Consider the following 18,512-nt stretch of genomic DNA (forward strand, 5'->3'; position numbering starts at 1 on the left):
CACCCCACTCTTGACACAGACCAGACGTTTCAACTTTTTCTATCAGTTGCGAGTGAGCTGCTACAGCAAGGAAGTATCCTCAGCTGAGATATCCACACCGGAGACAAAAGAGTCGAACGCTTTTTCCCTTCCTTCACCCAACCTATATTTTGAAGGATCTGTTTTTACAAGGCGGAACCACTATTCTTTCGATGTTGACATCGTCGTTTTCTGATTAAAAAGACACTGTGTGGGCTCTAATCTTTTGCGTTTTGGAGGTGTGAGAAGTTCAAAAGTGGATTTTCAGATATTTTACTGTTATTGACAACTCTTATGTCCCGCTACTAAAGCGGTTTAGGACATGTCCGATTCGTCCAGGTGAGTGCAAAATGAACATCAGGATATCGCATGCATTTACTGTTTTTAAAAAGGCTATAATTGCAGTAGACTAAGAATAGACAATGTAACAGAAAATTGCACCGCGGTTCTCCCAACTTTAGACTTCACTCAGTTGTCAAGAAAACCATGATTCTGAGAAGAATATCCAAGATAGCCTCATATGCCTAATTAATTGTTTTTTAGAGAACTATGGTGTCTTGTCTAAATGCATTTACTTTGTAGGCTACTATATCATGTGTTTTCGTAATGCAACAAAAGTATCTTATTCCGCTCACACCGCACGCCTCGCCGCGACAGCGCTTTGACATTAATTGGAGAAAGTTCGTACTTGTTTTGATGAAGTCCACCCCCGTGTCTGCACAGCGGTTTAGCGTGTGAGAATTATACGATCTTAACCGATGTCAATCGTTCCTGATGATCTTTAGTAGCCTATTATCATCGTCCTAGAAAACCTTGAAACACTAAACGCGTTGGACTTTAATATAATGAAAATAAAGACCATATTCAAAAAAAAATCAACTGCTGCCTGAGATTTAAACTGCGATATTTTTGTAGGCCTATTGGTCTACTTTATTCTCGGTTACAGTACGATGCATGACATTATATAGCCTATAATACGCCAATAGGCAGTTTTATTTTGAGGATAGGGATGAAAGGTACCTGTTTGTTTCCCTTTTGTTTTCCACATTAACCTACCCTCATTCTTCTCAGACGATCCAGCAATAAATTAATCACCTGTTAAAGTTGAACGACAATGGGACTCCTGTTCTCAGGTGATTCAGTGATATATAGGCAAGGGGTCAACATGTATTTCCATTTTCAAGACAAAATAAAAAATAAAAAAGAGAGGCTACTACTGCAACCTGTGGGTGGCGATAATGGACCAGTAGGCTAGCCTATGATTTTAGATGCGTTTCATTTAGCTAATCCAATCGCCTGCCAGTCACAAAGGCTCTAATCCAATCAGGTCTGCTTTCAACACATGTTCGTAGAGAACTTTTCATAACAAATGTGTGCAGACTCTCCAGCAAGAAACTGCTTGACGTGCTTGTACTCTATTGTTCGTTTTCTGACTCTGCGTTTTGGTTGTCTCTAAAATGTGGCTTTCGATTTAACTTTGAATGTGTTTGATATGAGTAAGTATTTGTGATATAGTTGGCTACTGAAAGTATTATATAAAGTATTATAAAGTCAACAGATAGCCTATAGGCATAATAGTGGAAAAAGTGTACTCTGTCTGCGGTCCTTCATGCGCAATTTGGAACCAATTCGAGTATGGAATACAAGTAACGATCAGATTAGTTTCGAAAACATGACTATAACTAGATTTTTCATGGGGATCCACAATAGGCTATTCACAACTTTCATTTCGGATAGAAGAAGTTAACTTGGCTTGGAGATTGGGTTGTGACGCAGTTACTACGGCTTGTATTTTCATGCCAAATGTTTTTCCCTGCTAGAAATGCCGCAATCAGCACTTCTGTACAAACAATGGAGGTACGTATAGAGGAAGAAGAAGTTACGGCCGACTCAAAAACTTGGATACACTGGACTCGACCCTGCGGGATATTTAGCCATGCGCGTTTTGTTTTATTAACCTACGTTTTCTAGAAATTATGTCTGTTTTAGATTTTTGATTCCAGGAGTGGAAATCTCCAACAAATAATGACAATGCACGGACAAAATATATATTAAAAAAATAGCCTAACTCTGATACTTGATCTATCCTACAGACCACAAAATCGGTCCAAATGGCACGACCACCCTAATTGAGAGAGGGAAAAGCGGAGAGTCGCATCCCGGTGGCGGAGCAGCCTCCCGTGCCGAACCGTCTGACAACCCCCAGTCCTGCGAAGGGGACCAGCAGTCACGGGGAGGAATAATGATTCCGAATAGTCTGCTTGGTTTCCAGTCGAGGTCGCCAGTGTTCAGAACACTGTCCAGGTCCTCCAGTGGATATTTTTCGTTCGACAGCGATTCTATTCCAAGCTCCCCGCTATTGAAAGATAACAAGTCGACACAGACTCCGAGCCCATCTAGCCAAGTCATTACCCACGCACTGCAGCGCATGTCTCGAGCACTGGAGACCCGGCGAGATTATGGTAAGGCACGCACACTTGCTGGTGTCGCACAAATAAAAATTGTTACTCACAATTCAGAGCGCTGGCTACGAGGCATGGCATTGCGCACATGATAAACTATTTACGCTGCCCTTGTGCCAATCAGAAAGTACACTTGTTTTATACACTTAACTCACAACATTTGACGACGTCCCCTGACTATTACAATGTACTAAGGACCATTGATTATGTATCGTATTTATTGATATGGGGGGAGGATGGCGGGCTATTATGTACGGATGCGTCTTGGATTATTGCGCGCTAATTGGCCCTTGGGTTGTTTGTAATGTCTGTAGTTATATTTACTTAAATACCGTAGTCATTACGATATCTGCATGGGTCGAGACTCCTGTATAACGTGATGATGAGCCAATAGTTGGATTCAACCTCAGCAGGAAGTTTTTTTAGATCAGTATCTGCACTGCGTTTACTGAGTTGTGTCATAACAAGCCACCAAGGAGTGTGCGTGATAGCAAAACATGCATGCGCATGTGTTTGTTAATGGCACCTGTACGTGCACCCAGATTTACACTCGACCTCAATAACATTCCCTGACAAAGCCAGTGGCCATAGAAGACAGGCAAAAGGAAATACACTGGGACAAACAGGCACTGTTTTTTGGCCCCATCTTGCATAATATATGTGATTGAGCAGCCTAATTCACCTGTGTACTTTTATTTAACCACGTGTAGTGAGTTGGAGTAGAGGCCACGTGTAGTGAGTTGGAGTAGAGGCCACGTGTAGTGAGTTGGAGTAGAGGCCACATGTAGTGAATTGGAGTAGAGGCCAGTCAAATAGCCCTCTGTGTCTTTGGTCAACAGCAAACAGGGCTTCCTCCCTGCTCATTCTCCTTAGGAGCCGGCTGATATGAGGGACAGACACATCTCTATCTGTAGTGTTGCACACACATCTCTAATCCCAATGAGACTACTCTTAAAGGAAAACTCCTTTTGCTATTTGTTTTATTAGTCCGTAGGTGATATAGTCCAAAAATATTTTGCATGTCAACAATCAAGTTATCAAGATATATAACTTTCTAAATACAGCCAGTATGATGCACTCTGTTACCACTACCAACATATATTTTTGCGGTGGAATTTTCCTTTAATGGGTACACTCTTAGGAAAAAAAAGGTGCTATCTAGAACCTAAAAGGGTTCTTTGGCTGTCCCCATAGGTTAACCCATTGAATAACCTATTTTGGATCCACGTAGAACCCCTTTGGTTCCAGGTAGAACCCTTTAGGGTTCTATATAGAAGGCTTTCCACAGAGAGTTCTACTTGGAACCCAAAAAGTTTATCCTATGGGGACAGTCAAAGAACCCGTTTGGAAACAACTTTTCCATCTCTGATGTTGGGAAGCCAATAATTGGGCCCCACTCAAAGCCATTTCTTAAGATAAAGTCTGAAGAGTTTGTTTGTGGAGAATAACATCAATGTTCTCCAGTTTTATTACCACCGCCTGTTATTGCCTGAGGGAGACAGACGCTGGGGAGGAATTGTTTACCTGGTTTTTTGACTCAGACTTTCTTTTCTGAATACCAGATATGATTGATCCTAGCACACGTATAGAAAACCACAAGTTTGGTGTAATATCTGATAGTCTATGTCAGCGTTCCCCAACTGACGGGTGGTTTTTATTTGGCCCACCAAGTTTTGTGAGCAAATATGAAAAAAAAAAAGTTTTTTACATTTATTTTTGTTTTATTGTTGGACATAATGGACTAAAAACACCAGGAAATCAGCTCCAAGTGATTTTAATTTTAGAAATCTGTTCACAAGTATTCCCGCACATAATCGAGAGAAACATGTGATCGTATACAAATGTAAGCAAGGTTCGAAATGATTATGTTTTAGTCAAACATTATATCTGTTTGGGCTTCTTGTGGTAAATTTGGCGACTACAAATTATTAGTCATTATTTTTTCCGGACCCCGAACATCCGCTTAAGAAATAATCATCCCGCGGCTGAATCTGGTTGATGATCCTTGCTCTATATATACTGTATCTGTAATATACAGTATGCCTTTGGTGCATTCAATTACATTTAGATTTTGACAACTTTACTTGAGGTTTCTTGACAAATAGCCTTTAAAACACACTCATAAGATTGTCATAAGATAACAAAAGGTAACGTTTCATAACAATAGTCTTACACTATCATGGACATGCTGTGGTGATGCATGAAGCATGTCAATAATTGTCACTGTGCTATGTGTTATTGTTACGTCTCTTTTATGACAGTGATATAAAGCCATTATACCAGGCTACTTGCAGTAAAGTGTTTCCATATTAACATATGGTGCAACTGATATTGTAGGGCCCTTGAGGGATATGAGAAATATTAGACATATGGTTCATGACACGTGAGTCATAACAAGAGATCAGAACACATTCATAACTAAACCACACTATAGTACATAAGCAGGGAGTCATACTGGACTCCTCTTAGTATTGTTGTAGCTTGGTCTTTGTTATTAGATTGTGTTCCAATGAGTTCTGAGAGCCATTTGTTCTTTGTCCCCCAGACGTGTGGCCCAACCCCCTCCGGCCCTATAGAGCACGCCCACCACCGACTGCGGGGGACATGCGGCCAGAGATACTCATCGGTCAGGAGCTTCAGCGCATTGGAGATGAGTTTAACAACCTCTTCATACATGGGGTGAGTAGTTACACCAGCACTGAGACTTACAGACGGGAGGATCCTAAAAAGAGACCCATATATCCTGATGATATGTAGTTTCGGGGGGGAAAACAATGAATTAAACAATCACTTTCAGGGAATTGGTAGCTTCAGTTCAAATATCCCTAAGGGAGTTTGTGGCTGTCAACCACTCTCATAGGATACGATACACAGGCACTGCAAAAATAATTCTATCAAGATCAAATTGGGGCGGCAGGTAGCCTAGTGGTTAGAGCGTTGGACTAGTAACCGAAAGGTTGCAAGGTCGAATCCCCGAGCTGACAAGGTAAAAATCATTCTGCCCCTGAACAAGGCAACCCACTGTTCCCACTGACTTGCCTAGTTAAATAAAGGTAAAATTAAAATAAATGATGATCACAGTAGTCACTGCAGTGCAAGGGAAAGTTAATCTTCCGATTAGATAGTGTCAATAATTTAAGCGTTTTTGCAGACATGCTGCCGAAATCATGACAGCATCGTTGAAGAAATTGCCTGTGCAGTTGGTTTCTTTCTCTTGCTACTTTACATTTCTCTTGCTACTTTACATTTCTGGAGGTTGCATCACCTTATTTACAAACCCTGTCAAGGACTGCACTGGATCAAATGGAGCTGATAAGGTGCTCAGTTCAACGTGCCATTCTAGATGATTTCTATTTGTGTCCTTGACCTAGCATTCTGTGCTCTCATTTCTTATGTACTGAGGGCACTCTGGCTTTAGAACATTATTTATAATACAGTGCATCAGAATAATGTGTTGTTACCAAAATAATTGTATTTGCATATCTTAATCATTTTCAGTGAGCTCACTATGACATATGCCGTGGAGGGGTGAATATCACGTATCAGCTGTTACGCGACCGGCCTAATGTTCAAAGACACACCCAGCAGGAGGCTACCTTCAACACCGACATGAAAAGGTTGTGTGGAGGGAGAGAAAGAGAGGGAGAGAGAGGGAGATGGAGAGAGAGAGAGATGGAGAGAGGGAGCGAGAGAGAGAGGGAGATGAAGAGAGAGGGAGATGGAGAGAGACCGGGAGGGAGAGAGAGCGAGAGAGAGAGAGGCTACATGAAAAGTGCAATAGCACTAATATAACCCTACTAGTGCAGGTTTTTTGTTAATTTATGTATATCACAAAGCTCTGAGTTTCCAGGAAAATTCTCAGCAACAAAAGAGTGATCAAATTAAGATCCTACATCTGCTACAGGACATGCTCTTTGTAGCTAAAACAATATCTGTCAGGTGGTGATTCATCTTACCCGGGGTTACCCATTTCCTGGTTAATTTCATAACTCTGTTCAGATCTTACACTTGAACACTAATCATACTCAAATAGTTTTGTTGGGTACATTTTTTCAGGGAATTTTTTGTTTATAGGGAATCTTCTTCCATGTTCCATTCTTGTCACTCTCCATCTGCGCAGTCTTGAATTGGCTGATATGAAAGACCCATAAAATGTTTTTTAACATTTACGTCATTTAGAAGACACTCTTTTCCAGAGCAACTTACAGGAGCAATTAGGGTTCAGTGCTTTACTCAAAGGAACATTGAAAGATTTTTCACCTAGTCGGCTCAGGGATTCGAATCGGCGACCTTTCGGTTACTGGCCCAACGCTCTTAGACGCTAGGCTACTTGCTGCCCCACATCTGTTTGAAAGCTGTTGACAGTGCATGTTGCATGCATTTTAGGGAGTTTCCATGTGACTGCATGGAATTTGTTGAAAACTGTTTTTCTTGCCAGTTCATAACCCCGGGATGTTCTTGTCATGGACATTTCTATTCTGTTATCTTCATCACCATCCCCAAGGGACACTGCCTAGTACCCATAAAAGGGGAAGGTTTGTCTGTATAATCAAATATATGAACTGATGACTGGACTTTGTATTTTCTCACAAAAAAAAGAAGAAATATTTATTTATAATGAGTGCATAAGCATTTTCCATGAATAATGTGTTACTAATGGCGTCTGGGTGTCTGGGGAGAAGTAAATATTTACACACCTTTCAACAGGTGAGGCTGTAGAACAGAACAGGGTTTCGCTCTCTCTCTCTCTCTCTCTGTGTGTGTGTGTGTGTGTGTGTGTGTGTGTGTGTGTGTGTGTGTGTGTGTGTGTGTGTGTGTGTGTGTGTGTGTGTGTGTGTGTGTGTGTGTGTGTGTGTGCGCTTGCTTCGTACATGTAAATATCTCTCTTGTATAGAGGGAGGTTTATGTATTTCGAGAACAAAAAGCCCAATAAAAAGCAGAACATATTGTGTTCTATGTGCCATGTTCTGGTCTCAGGTGTTTGGTTGCGATCAGGGAGAGGAATTCTGAAAGACTGTCCCTTTCTAGAATCTAGAGCTGTCTTGTACTTCTCCCATCTGTCACAATTGTCTATTACATAACTTTCTACAGGTTATTGCATTGTGTGTTACTGACAAATGCAGGTGTTTCATACAGTTCTATGTATAGATTGGCAACTGCCAATAACTGTCATAATGATTGTATCTGGATGAGCTCTAGTACTTCCTAGCTAGTGACTATAAAGTGAGTAATTTCATTGTAGACAAAGTGTTTGTGTGTTTTCAGGTGTCACGTAAGGTGAATCAAAAACCCTCCTGCACACTTTGTTTACTGACACACAGGTCTGTGTCATCTGTCACACTTCCCTGTCCTTCCTTCTGATTGGCTCTATGGCCTCTGGCCACCCACAGAACTGACCAGTGGCCTGCATTACTCTAGCGATGTCCAGGTTTTGTTTTGCCACACACACACACACACACACACACACACACACACACACACACACACACACACACACACACACACACACACACACACACACACACACACACACACACACACACACACACACACATACACACCCCATTCCTTCTCTGCCTAATAGCCATCATGGAAAATACTCTTAGGGCTGTCTGAGTGTGTGATCAAGGTCAAAGAGGCCAAGCCCGGGGGTTTGAGACTGACAGGAGGAAGTGTCAGGTTACAATGACCTGGCAGTGGAGCTGGTTAGTGAGTGATTGTTTGTGTTGCAGAATTGCAGGACTACGTGACTGCCCTGTGGTTAAGGCTCTCAGGGAGCCCACTGTGGGCTCTAATTATCCACTGGTCTGCCTTTACAGGCCTCACTCACCCAGCGCCATGGAGACGCACTCAGCCCGCCCCGGCCCTCCTTGTCATCTTCTCCCAGGGTCAGTTTGAACCCAGGCTCCAATGGTTGTCATGCTTTGTGTGAGGCGCTGGAAAGAACTTCTGAGTGGAGTTGATCCACTGAGTCTTTGAGTGTGTTGTGGGTTTGGGTGTCTCCACACTCCCTTTCTCTGGTTCTGTGATGCTTGCGTAGGTGTTTAGTGGTTGCATCGCTGTGAAGTTAGCTTTTCATGTGTAGGTGCTCTGTCCTATGGGCTGATATAGGAGGCTTTTAATTCAGGGCACTCCTCCTGCTAGAGGTACACAAATCATTTGTTTTCTTTCAAACACTTTGAGCGTTTAACTGAGCCTTTCCAGAGTGCCAGATGGACAGGGTTTGCACTTTTTGAGCAATTCTAATGCACCAGGCCAGCTCAATCAAGCGCAGCTAAAGTATTTGAACGAATCCCAAGTACTATTTGAGCCCAGGTCTGGTGAGACGTCTCTCCAGTGGTGAATATGGCAGATGGTAGTGTGAGACGTCTCCAGTGGTGAATATGGCAGATGGCAGTGTGAGACGTCTCCAGTGGTGAATATGGCAGATGGTAGTGTGAGACGTCTCTCCAGTGGTGAATATGGCAGATGGTAGTGTGAGACGTCTCTCCAGTGGTGAATATGGCAGATGGTAGTGTGAGACGTCTCCAGTGGTGAATATGGCAGATGGTAGTGTGAGACGTCTCCAGTGGTGAATATGGCAGATGGCAGTGTGAGACGTCTCCAGTGGTGAATATGGCAGATGGCAGTGTGAGACGTCTCCAGTGGTGAATATGGCAGATAGCAGTGTGAGACGTCTCCAGTGGTGAATATGGCAGATGGCAGTGTGAGACGTCTCCAGTGGTGAATATGGCAGATAGCAGTGTGAGACGTCTCCAGTGGTGAATATGGCAGATGGTAGTGTGAGACGTCTCTCCAGTGGTGAATATGGCAGATGGTAGTGTGAGACGTCTCCAGTGGTGAATATGGCAGATGGCAGTGTGAGACGTCTCCAGTGGTGAATATGGCAGATGGCAGTGTGAGACGTCTCCAGTGGTGAATATGGCAGATGGTAGTGTGAGACGTCTCCAGTGGTGAATATGGCAGATGGCAGTGTGAGACGTCTCCAGTGGTGAATATGGCAGATGGCAGTGTGAGACGTCTCCAGTGGTGAATATGGCAGATAGCAGTGTGAGACGTCTCCAGTGGTGAATATGGCAGATGGCAGTGTGAGACGTCTCCAGTGGTGAATATGGCAGATGGCAGTGTGAGACGTCTCCAGTGGTGAATATGGCAGATAGCAGTGTGAGACGTCTCCAGTGGTGAATATGGCAGATGGTAGTGTGAGACGTCTCCAGTGGTGAATATGGCAGATGGTAGTGTGAGACGTCTCTCCAGTGGTGAATATGGCAGATGGTAGTGTGAGACGTCTCTCCAGTGGTGAATATGGCAGATGGTAGTGTGAGACGTCTCCAGTGGTGAATATGGCAGATGGTAGTGTGAGACGTCTCTCCAGTGGTGAATATGGCAGATGGTAGTGTGAGACGTCTCCAGTGGTGAATATGGCAGATGGCAGTGTGAGACGTCTCCAGTGGTGAATATGGCAGATGGCAGTGTGAGACGTCTCCAGTGGTGAATATGGCAGATGGTAGTGTGAGACGTCTCCAGTGGTGAATATGGCAGATGGCAGTGTGAGACGTCTCCAGTGGTGAATATGGCAGATGGCAGTGTGAGACGTCTCCAGTGGTGAATATGGCAGATGGCAGTGTGAGACGTCTCCAGTGGTGAATATGGCAGATAGCAGTGTGAGACGTCTCCAGTGGTGAATATGGCAGATGGCAGTGTGAGACGTCTCCAGTGGTGAATATGGCAGATAGCAGTGTGAGACGTCTCCAGTGGTGAATATGGCAGATAGCAGTGTGAGACGCAAAAGGACAAGCGCCCTGCTAATGCAAAGCAGATGTCTGGCCACAGAAACATGTTGTTATTCTAAGATAACTAACGTCTGTATTTTGCCACTCAAATTATCTGAGCATTCACATGGCAGCTCACTTTGTGGAGTTTCTATTTTATTTTTAAATTGGGTTTGTTCCTCAAAGGGATTTTCAGTAGGAAGCCGCAAATAAGCACCCTCTTATTTGTGACGCAATGTTATTTTGTTTTAGGACCTGCAGTCTTTGTCTTGAAGAATGAGGTAGAGAGAAGTTTGTCTGTTTTAAAAACTATTTTAAGCATCTGCATAATAACTTGTTTTAATCAAATAAAAACACATTCGATGAGTATCAGTGACAACTTTGTTTTTCCTCAGGCAGCAATTGCAGGCAGACATCTGCGAACGTATTAGCGAGTCACTTTAATTGCATGTCTTCTACTTCAAATTGTGTTAATGTTTTGTAATATTGTACCAATTAGCTGGTTGTGGGCGAAACTGTCAGTATTCAGTGAATTTGGGTATTAACGTCATCACTGCCAAAAACATGATTCTTAAAGGGAAAGCTAGATTGATCCCATATTTAAGTTGATCCACCTCCCCTCCTTCAGTCAGTTTTACACAACTAATATCATATTACTAAAGGGGTCATTGACCTGTTGATTTGCATTACGCCAGCCTCTCGTGTTGCATGCCTCAGGGTGTGAAGTGGCGTGTGATTACATACTGTGTGTACTAGTTATATAATGCAATAAAAAATGCAACATTGAGTCACGATACTATAATACACACCAGAGAGGTTTTACCCTCGGACACAATGGCCAAATATCTGGATCAAGTCTATGTGTTTACCCTGTGTTGAAACCACTGCCTAGAACTGTTTAATTAGTCAAGCTTACAGTAAGTACATATATCTTCCCTCTTTCTCATTCTATTATAATCTCAGTAAAACAAAGTACTGAGTAAAGGGTCTGAATACTTACAGTTGAAGTCGGAAGTTTACATACACTTAGGTTGGAGTCATTAAAACTAGTTTTTCAACTACTCCACAAATTTCTTGTTAACAAACAATAATTTTGGCAAGTCGGTTAGGACATCTTTGTGCATGACACAAGTAATCTTCCCAACAATTGTTTACAGACAGATTATTTCACTTATAATTCACTGTATCACAATTCCAGTGGGTCAGAAGTTTACATACACTAAGTTGACTGTGTCTTTAAACAGCTTGGAAAATTCCAGAAAAGTATGTCATGGCTTTAGAAGCTTCTGATAGGCTAATTGACATAATTTGAGTCAATTGGAGGTGTACCTGTGAATGTATTTTAAGGCCTACCTTCAAATGCAGTGCCTCTTTGCTTGACATCATGGGAAAATCAAAAGAAATCAGCCAACACCATGGGACCACGCAGCTGTCATACCGCTCAGGAAGGAGACGCGTTCTGTCTCCTAGAGATGAACATACTGTGGTGCGAAAAGTGCAAATCAATCCCAGAACGACAGCAAAGGACCGTGTGAAGATAATGGAGAAAACAGGTACAAATGTATCTATATCCACAGTAAAACGAGTCCTATATCGACATAACCCGAAAGGCCACTCAGCAAGGAAGAAGCCACTGCTCCAAAACCGCCATAAAAAAGCCAGACTACGGTTTGCAACTGCACATGGGGGACAAAGATCGTACTTTTTGGAGAAATGTCCTCTCTTCTGGACTGATTAAACAAAAATAGAACTCTTTGGCCATAATGACCATCGTTATGTTTGGAGGAAAAAGGGGAAAGCTTGCAAGCCGAAGAACTGTGAAGCACGGGGGTGGCAACATCATGTCGTGGGGGTGCTTTGCTGCAGGAGGGACTGGTGCACTTCACAAAATAGATGGCATCATGACGAAGAAAAATTATGTGGATATATTGAAGCAACATCTCAAGACATCAGTCAGGAAGTTAAAGCTTGGTCGCAAATGGGTCTTCCAAATGGACAATGACCTCAAGCATACTTCCAAAGTTGTGGCAAAATGGCTTAAGGTCAACAAAGTCAAGGTATTGGAGTGGCCATCACAAAGCTCTGACCTCAATCCTATAGAAAGGAGGAATGGGCCAAAATTCACCCAACTTATTGTGGGAAGCTTGTGGAAGGCTACCCGAAATGTTTGACCCAAGTTAAACAATTTAAAGGCAATGCTACCAAATACTAATTGGGTGTATGTAAACTTCCGACCCACTGGGAATGTGATGAAAGAAATAAAAGCTGAAATAAATCATTCTCTCTACTATTATTCTGATATTTCACATTCTTAAAATAAAGTGGTGATCCTAACTGACCTTAAGACAGGGAATTTTTACTAGGATAAATGTCAGGAATTGTGAAAAACTGTGTTTAAATGAATTTGGCTAAGGTGTATGTAAACTTCCAACTTCAACTGTATGTAAATAAGGTATTTCAGTTTTTTTGTATTTTTATACATGTGAAGATTATTATTTTTTTTTATGTTTTTGCTTTGTCATTATGGGGTACTGTGTGTAGATTGATGAGGGGAAAAATACTTTCATCAATGTTAGAATAAGGCTGTAATGTAACAAAATGTGGATAAAGTGAAGGGGTCTGAATACTTTCCGAATGCACTGTATGTTCTAATCAAACAACCTTTCAACAGCGTGTTTTAAGTTCTTGTTAAATCTTTCAGAGCAATCATTTATATCTAGCCAAGCAATCGGTCTGCCATTTCTTTCATGAACTTATCATTTTTGTCCCTAAGGTGAATGGGGTCTTGCAAGGTTCCCAGTTCTGCTCTGTCTTTCTTACAGAGGGGTTAATGCACTTCCATTTAAGTCCACTTCCTCATCACCTGTTTCCTCAGACACTGTTCACAGTCACTCCAGGCTTTTGTGGTTCTTGGCATAACTCATTTCAGCTAAAACAAAGCGTTGATATCCCCCTTGCATTAGTTCCTAAATGTCAACACTGTGTGGCTCCCTGCCAAGCTGCTCTGAATCCACACACATGCAGTGATTCACTAATGGAGCGATACCCCAGTCATACTTCAGCACAGTTCCTGTCAGAAACATAGTTTCTGATAAAAGTAGAACTCAGACTTGGTGTTTCCTCAGTCCCCTCTGCCAAAGAGGCCACAGGGGAAATGACCAACGCTTATTGCAAGAGCCATGCCAAACTAGTGACCTCAGGCCAACGTGACGGCCGGGCCAAGACAGCCACCTGTTTTCATCTCCCCTTTGCCATGTCTGCAGAGGTAATTGTCTCTGAGGAGGGAGTAGTCCATTCATCCACCATTATCAGGACCCTATGACCTGGCCAAGTCCAAGTGCACTGCTAAAGACCTAATAGAATGGCTCAATCTCTTCCCTAATCTCTCCATTCATCTCACAGTAAAAAATTCCCTATTTATGTTTAGGTCATCAAGTACCTCTTCCATCTGAAGCTGAAGTAGCTGACCTAATAGAATGGCTTTTATGACCGTGCTGCTGCCCTGTTTTTCTCATTAAGAAGTATGACTCATGTTGTAAACCTGGTATGTTCGTGTGTGATGGTTCAGTTCAGCCCAAGGCTCTAGTGTGGTAGTTTGCAGGGCCTCTGCCCAACACAGTAATGTTGACACAAAGATCAGAAGAGCAGATCATCGCTCCATTGAAAGGGTAAATACTTTTACCTTGGTTTCTCATTTAATGCTCAATTGTGCTTATATAATTCAATACTGTGTACACATAATTAACAAACACACATACTGTACACAAGCACATCCTGGCAGTTTCACAGGAGCCAACACATGTAAGAAAGTTTCATTTGATTGCCTGGGCCTCTGGTCTTAAGTGTGGAGTTAACCCACTGATCCTAACACCCGGAGAGGGAGCAAGGGTTTGGGGTGAGGTGGGGCAGGATGTTGAGTTGTGTTGGCCTGCTTCCTGTGTTTGTTAGGGTTGCATGTGTGTCATGAAAGGACTGGCACACTGACTACAGTTGAGCTCAGCCATGTCCAGTATTATCAGCAAACCTCAGCTGTCTGTCTTCTATACACAGCAGGGGTCTTTATGGTGGTCAGCCAAGACCCCCATGGGTTCACGGAGGGTAAATCTGTTTATTAGTGCAATTTGTTTGAATCATATGTCTGGAGTAAAAGGTGAGTGGCGCTATTACGCTGTGTGTTGTGGCAATAATGTTGATGCTCTATGTTTGTGTAGTATCTTTAGTGGTTATACTGTATGTACAAGAGGATGTAACACGGCTCCTTTTCTGTGTACTCCACAGCGCCTTGCAGGTGGAAACGGTCAGGTTGCCCAGGGAAACCTGCAGCAGATGCACCAAGAGCCCGCCTTCCTACTGTGGATGGGTCTTCTGATTGGACGACTATTACAGATAATCCTGCGGAGAAGATGATTGACAGACAGAAGCCCCAATCCCATCCTCTGGAGCACCCAGCAGGCACATACTGTAGAACCTGGGAGAATTCTGTTATAGACCCTATACATATATGAATATGTAAAATTGTCACATTTTCAGAATGGACTCTCCTTCATATGTGAACCTTTACAACTTTGTCTTGATGGTTTTTGACCTTGAATGGCCTCAGGATTCCCTGGTCCAGCATAAATTGGGATAGGGAATCTGTAATGCTTTGGGAATACTTTCTTTGGAAATTCTACAACACCTGGAATTTTGCACCTATGTTTCCTGCGCGGATCTGGAAAGCTGAGCCTAATCAAAGAACCAAAGATGGAGTGTCCCATTGCGGAGCGCTCACAGGGATAACGCTGTGTGGATAAGGCTTTGTGGAGGTTACATGTACCTTGTACGGCTTCTTTTTTTCTTTGCTACTGCGCTATTTTCTTTCTCTGTATTTGTTTGTTTCTAAGTGTTTGTGAGTTTACCCATGGTCAGATGTGTAGAGTCTGCGCTGTGTCTGTTCCTCCTGGTCCTCATGGCAACTCACTGTTTCCCTCCCAAAACGAACCTGCAATTCTGGTTGGATGCAGTCGGTTCCATTGTCGGTTCCATGGACCCAGATGAAGTCTGTTTAATGGAGAGTCTCCATTGAAAGTGTTTTTAAGTCCAGTAGTTTTAGACAATGATTCAGTGTGCACTCCAATAGTCTTTTTATTAACCCTTTAGGTATATTAACCTCGAGCAATAACTGAAGATGCCATTTTTAAAAATGTATTTCCTTTCCAAACATATTCAGTATTAAGAGCAATAGCATGGATGTTAGTAGTCATTGTGAGAACAGAAAAAAACATTTGATAGCAACTACAATGCCTAAAAGAATGAGATATAATGAAATCAAAGTAGATCTACATGAATTAGGGCAAACAATGTAACTTCTTGAAACAACGTACTTTACTGTTGTCTCATTTGTTTCCCCCCGCCCTTATCAGCTGTCAAACATAATTCCTGTTATCATTTAGCCTCTGGTTCGGACCTGCTGTTGTCAGTGCTTTGTTAGCCCAGCTGACACTCATGTTGGCCCAGACAAGTCTAGTGCAGTGTTGCTAGGTCATTAAAAGCTCATAGAAGCTTTGCTGGAAGAGAACCAAACTCTGAGCCGACATTAGCCAGAGGAACAGGCATAGAGAGACCGGTTTGAATGGGTGGGATCACTTAGATGGATAACTTAGATGGATAAACAGTGAGAAAAACCACCAAATGTTCTTGACAAAATTCTTGAAACATTTTTGTATTTCTGATCTGTGGTAGAATGAATGTTTAAAAATATATATATATATTTTAAGAAAGTGAAGTAGGGTTACTTTGGATGTTACATGTTAATTGTTACCACATTCTGCACCATGGGTTTTACATTGTATGTGTCCCTCATGTGACCCAAAGATTGATTATACTGTCATTTTGCTGGTTGGTTCCTATTGTAAAGTACATTATTGGTGTGGTTCAGTCCAACTACCTTGGTCACCCTTTTGATTCCAATGGCTCCTATCTGTCAGTCTGTTGGTATTTGATGTGAAAACCTATTCCACACCCACAGTTCAATAAACATTATCCAGGAAATTGCATGTTGACAGTATAACATGTGATGATGAAAGCCTATCTTTAAAATAGCATAGCACTTACAGCTCATTCAAGGTTTTATGTGCCAAAAATCTGCCTTTTACATATATAAAAAAAATGTTTTGCTGACCATGTAAATGAAATGTAAGGTTGATGGTATTGTTTGATGACATTTCTGCAAACCCAATTTTGAGAAGTGCATGATGTGTTTCATTCTGTCATGTTTTTCTTGGTACCAACATTTTACTGCTCTGCCATGTTTTATATCTTGTATGACTGTCTATTCTTTTTTGGTGTTGCCAAATGAAACCAAAAACCTCATTTCAAAGTACTGTATCTCAGAAGGGTGTATGTAGTCGTGTCTAGATGCTTTCCAAGAGAACAACTGAAAGCTGAACTGTCACCTTCTGAAACTGATATGGAAACTTCTCCGACAGTCAGCCAATGGTTCCATGTACTCTAGATATATATGTGTTGAGTGAAGGCATGGTCCATACTGTCCATCCATCTTAATGGGTAGAGACCATAAATAGGAATAGCATTTTCCCCAGACACATCAAAATTCCCAAGTTGGATCCATACATTTTCACCAGTGTCATCTTGGTGGAGGAAGTGCAGGTTTGTACCTCTTGCACAATGATTACTGTACCCAGAATTCAGTCTGTTCAGGACCCTTTTGCACTCTGTGCAGACAGACAGAAATTGATCTATCTGACTCACAGGACCCAGTACATTTGTAGCAAAATGTCATTGTTATTTTTTATATTTTCTAATTTGCACTGAAAGATTGCAATGTTGTGATTTCAATTGTGCAATACTGCTGTGCCTGTAAAAAGCCTTTTTTCATCTTTAAAAAAATCTGGAATTTTCTTTCATTGTTGATTAAACCACATCCTTTTTCATGAAAATCAATAAGCCACTGTCATTGTTCTATAACTATAACCACACATATTGCAGTCATAATGAATTAGTCACAGGCAATTCAAAGAAAGTGTGACTATCTTTTTTACGCAAACTGTTCTTTTACATACAGTTGAAGTCGGAAGTTTACATACGCCTTAGCCAAATACATTTAAACTCAGTTTTTCACAATTCCTGACATTTAATCCTAGTAAAAAGCTTTTACTTCTTTCATCACATTCACAGTGGGTCAGAAGTTCACATACACTCAATTAGTATTTGGTAGCATTGCCTTTAAATTGTTTAACTTGGGTCAAATGTTTCGGGTAGCCTTCCACAAGCTTCCCACAATAAATTGGGTGAATTTTGGCCTATTCCTCCTGACAGAGCTGGTGTAACTGAGTCAGGTTTGTAGGCCTCCTTGCTCGCACACGCTTTTTCTGTTCTGCACACAAATTTTCTATAGGATTGAGGTCAGGGCTTTGTGATGGCCACTCCAATACCTTGACTTTGTTGTACTTAAGCCCCATTTGTGACCAAGCTTTAACTTCCTGACTGATGGTTTGAGATGTTGCTTCAATATATCCACATAATCTTCCATCCACATAATCTTCCATCCTCATGATGCCATGTATTTTGTGAAGTGCACCAGTCCCTCCTGCAGCAAAGCACCCCCACAACATAATGCTGCCACCCCCGTGCTTCACGGTTGGGATGGTGTTCTTCGGCTTGCAAGCATCCCCCTTTTTCCTGCAAACATAACAATGGTCATTATGGCCAAACAATTCTATTTTTGTTTCATCAGATCAGAGGACATTTCTCCAAAAAGTACAATCTTTGTCCCCATGTGCAGTTGCAAACCGTAGTCTGGCTTTTTTATGGCGGTTTTGGAGCAGTGGCTTCTTCCTTGCTGAGTGGCCTTTCAGGTTATGTCGATATAGGACTCGTTTTACTGTAGATATAGATACTTTTGGACCTGTTTCCTCCAGCATCTTCACAAGGTCCTTTGCTGTTGTTCTGGGATTGATTTGCACTTTTCTCACCAAAGTGCGTTCATCTCTAGGAGACAGGACACGTCTCATTCCTGAGCATTATGACGGCTGTGTGGTCCCATGGTGTTAATACTTGCGTACTATTGTTTGTACAGATGAACATGGTACCTTCGGGCGTTTGGAAATTGCTCCCAAGGATGAACCAGAAAAAAAAACTCAGGTCTTGGCTGATTTCTATTGATTTTCCCATGATGTCAAGCAAAGAGGCACTGAGTTTGAAGGTAGGCCTTGAAATACATCCACAGGTACACCTTCAATTAACTCAAATGATGAGCAGC

The 18,512-nt window shown here is 42.1% G+C and overlaps 1 protein-coding gene across 2 annotated transcripts; it reads left to right on the top strand.

Moving 5' to 3' along the window:
• Window positions 1–56: 56 nt before the first annotated feature.
• bcl2l11 (BCL2 like 11) lies at window positions 57–17,188 on the top strand. 2 transcript variants are annotated; one of them, XM_038960659.1, is made up of 4 exons: window positions 57–357; window positions 2,112–2,480; window positions 5,026–5,159; window positions 14,531–17,188. In XM_038960659.1, the coding sequence occupies exons 2-4, from the start codon at window positions 2,261–2,263 to the stop codon at window positions 14,657–14,659; spliced, it is 483 nt and encodes a 160-aa protein (XP_038816587.1). In that variant the 5' UTR covers window positions 57–357; window positions 2,112–2,260; the 3' UTR covers window positions 14,660–17,188. The 2 variants fall into 2 exon arrangements, with proteins under 2 accessions (XP_038816587.1, XP_038816586.1); XM_038960658.1 differs by lacking the exon at window positions 57–357 and adding an exon at window positions 1,390–1,514.
• The last annotated feature ends 1,324 nt before the right edge of the window (window positions 17,189–18,512 follow it).

Source organism: Salvelinus namaycush, chromosome 22 (assembly GCF_016432855.1).
Source record: "Salvelinus namaycush isolate Seneca chromosome 22, SaNama_1.0, whole genome shotgun sequence".
Lineage (NCBI taxonomy): Eukaryota > Metazoa > Chordata > Actinopteri > Salmoniformes > Salmonidae > Salvelinus > Salvelinus namaycush.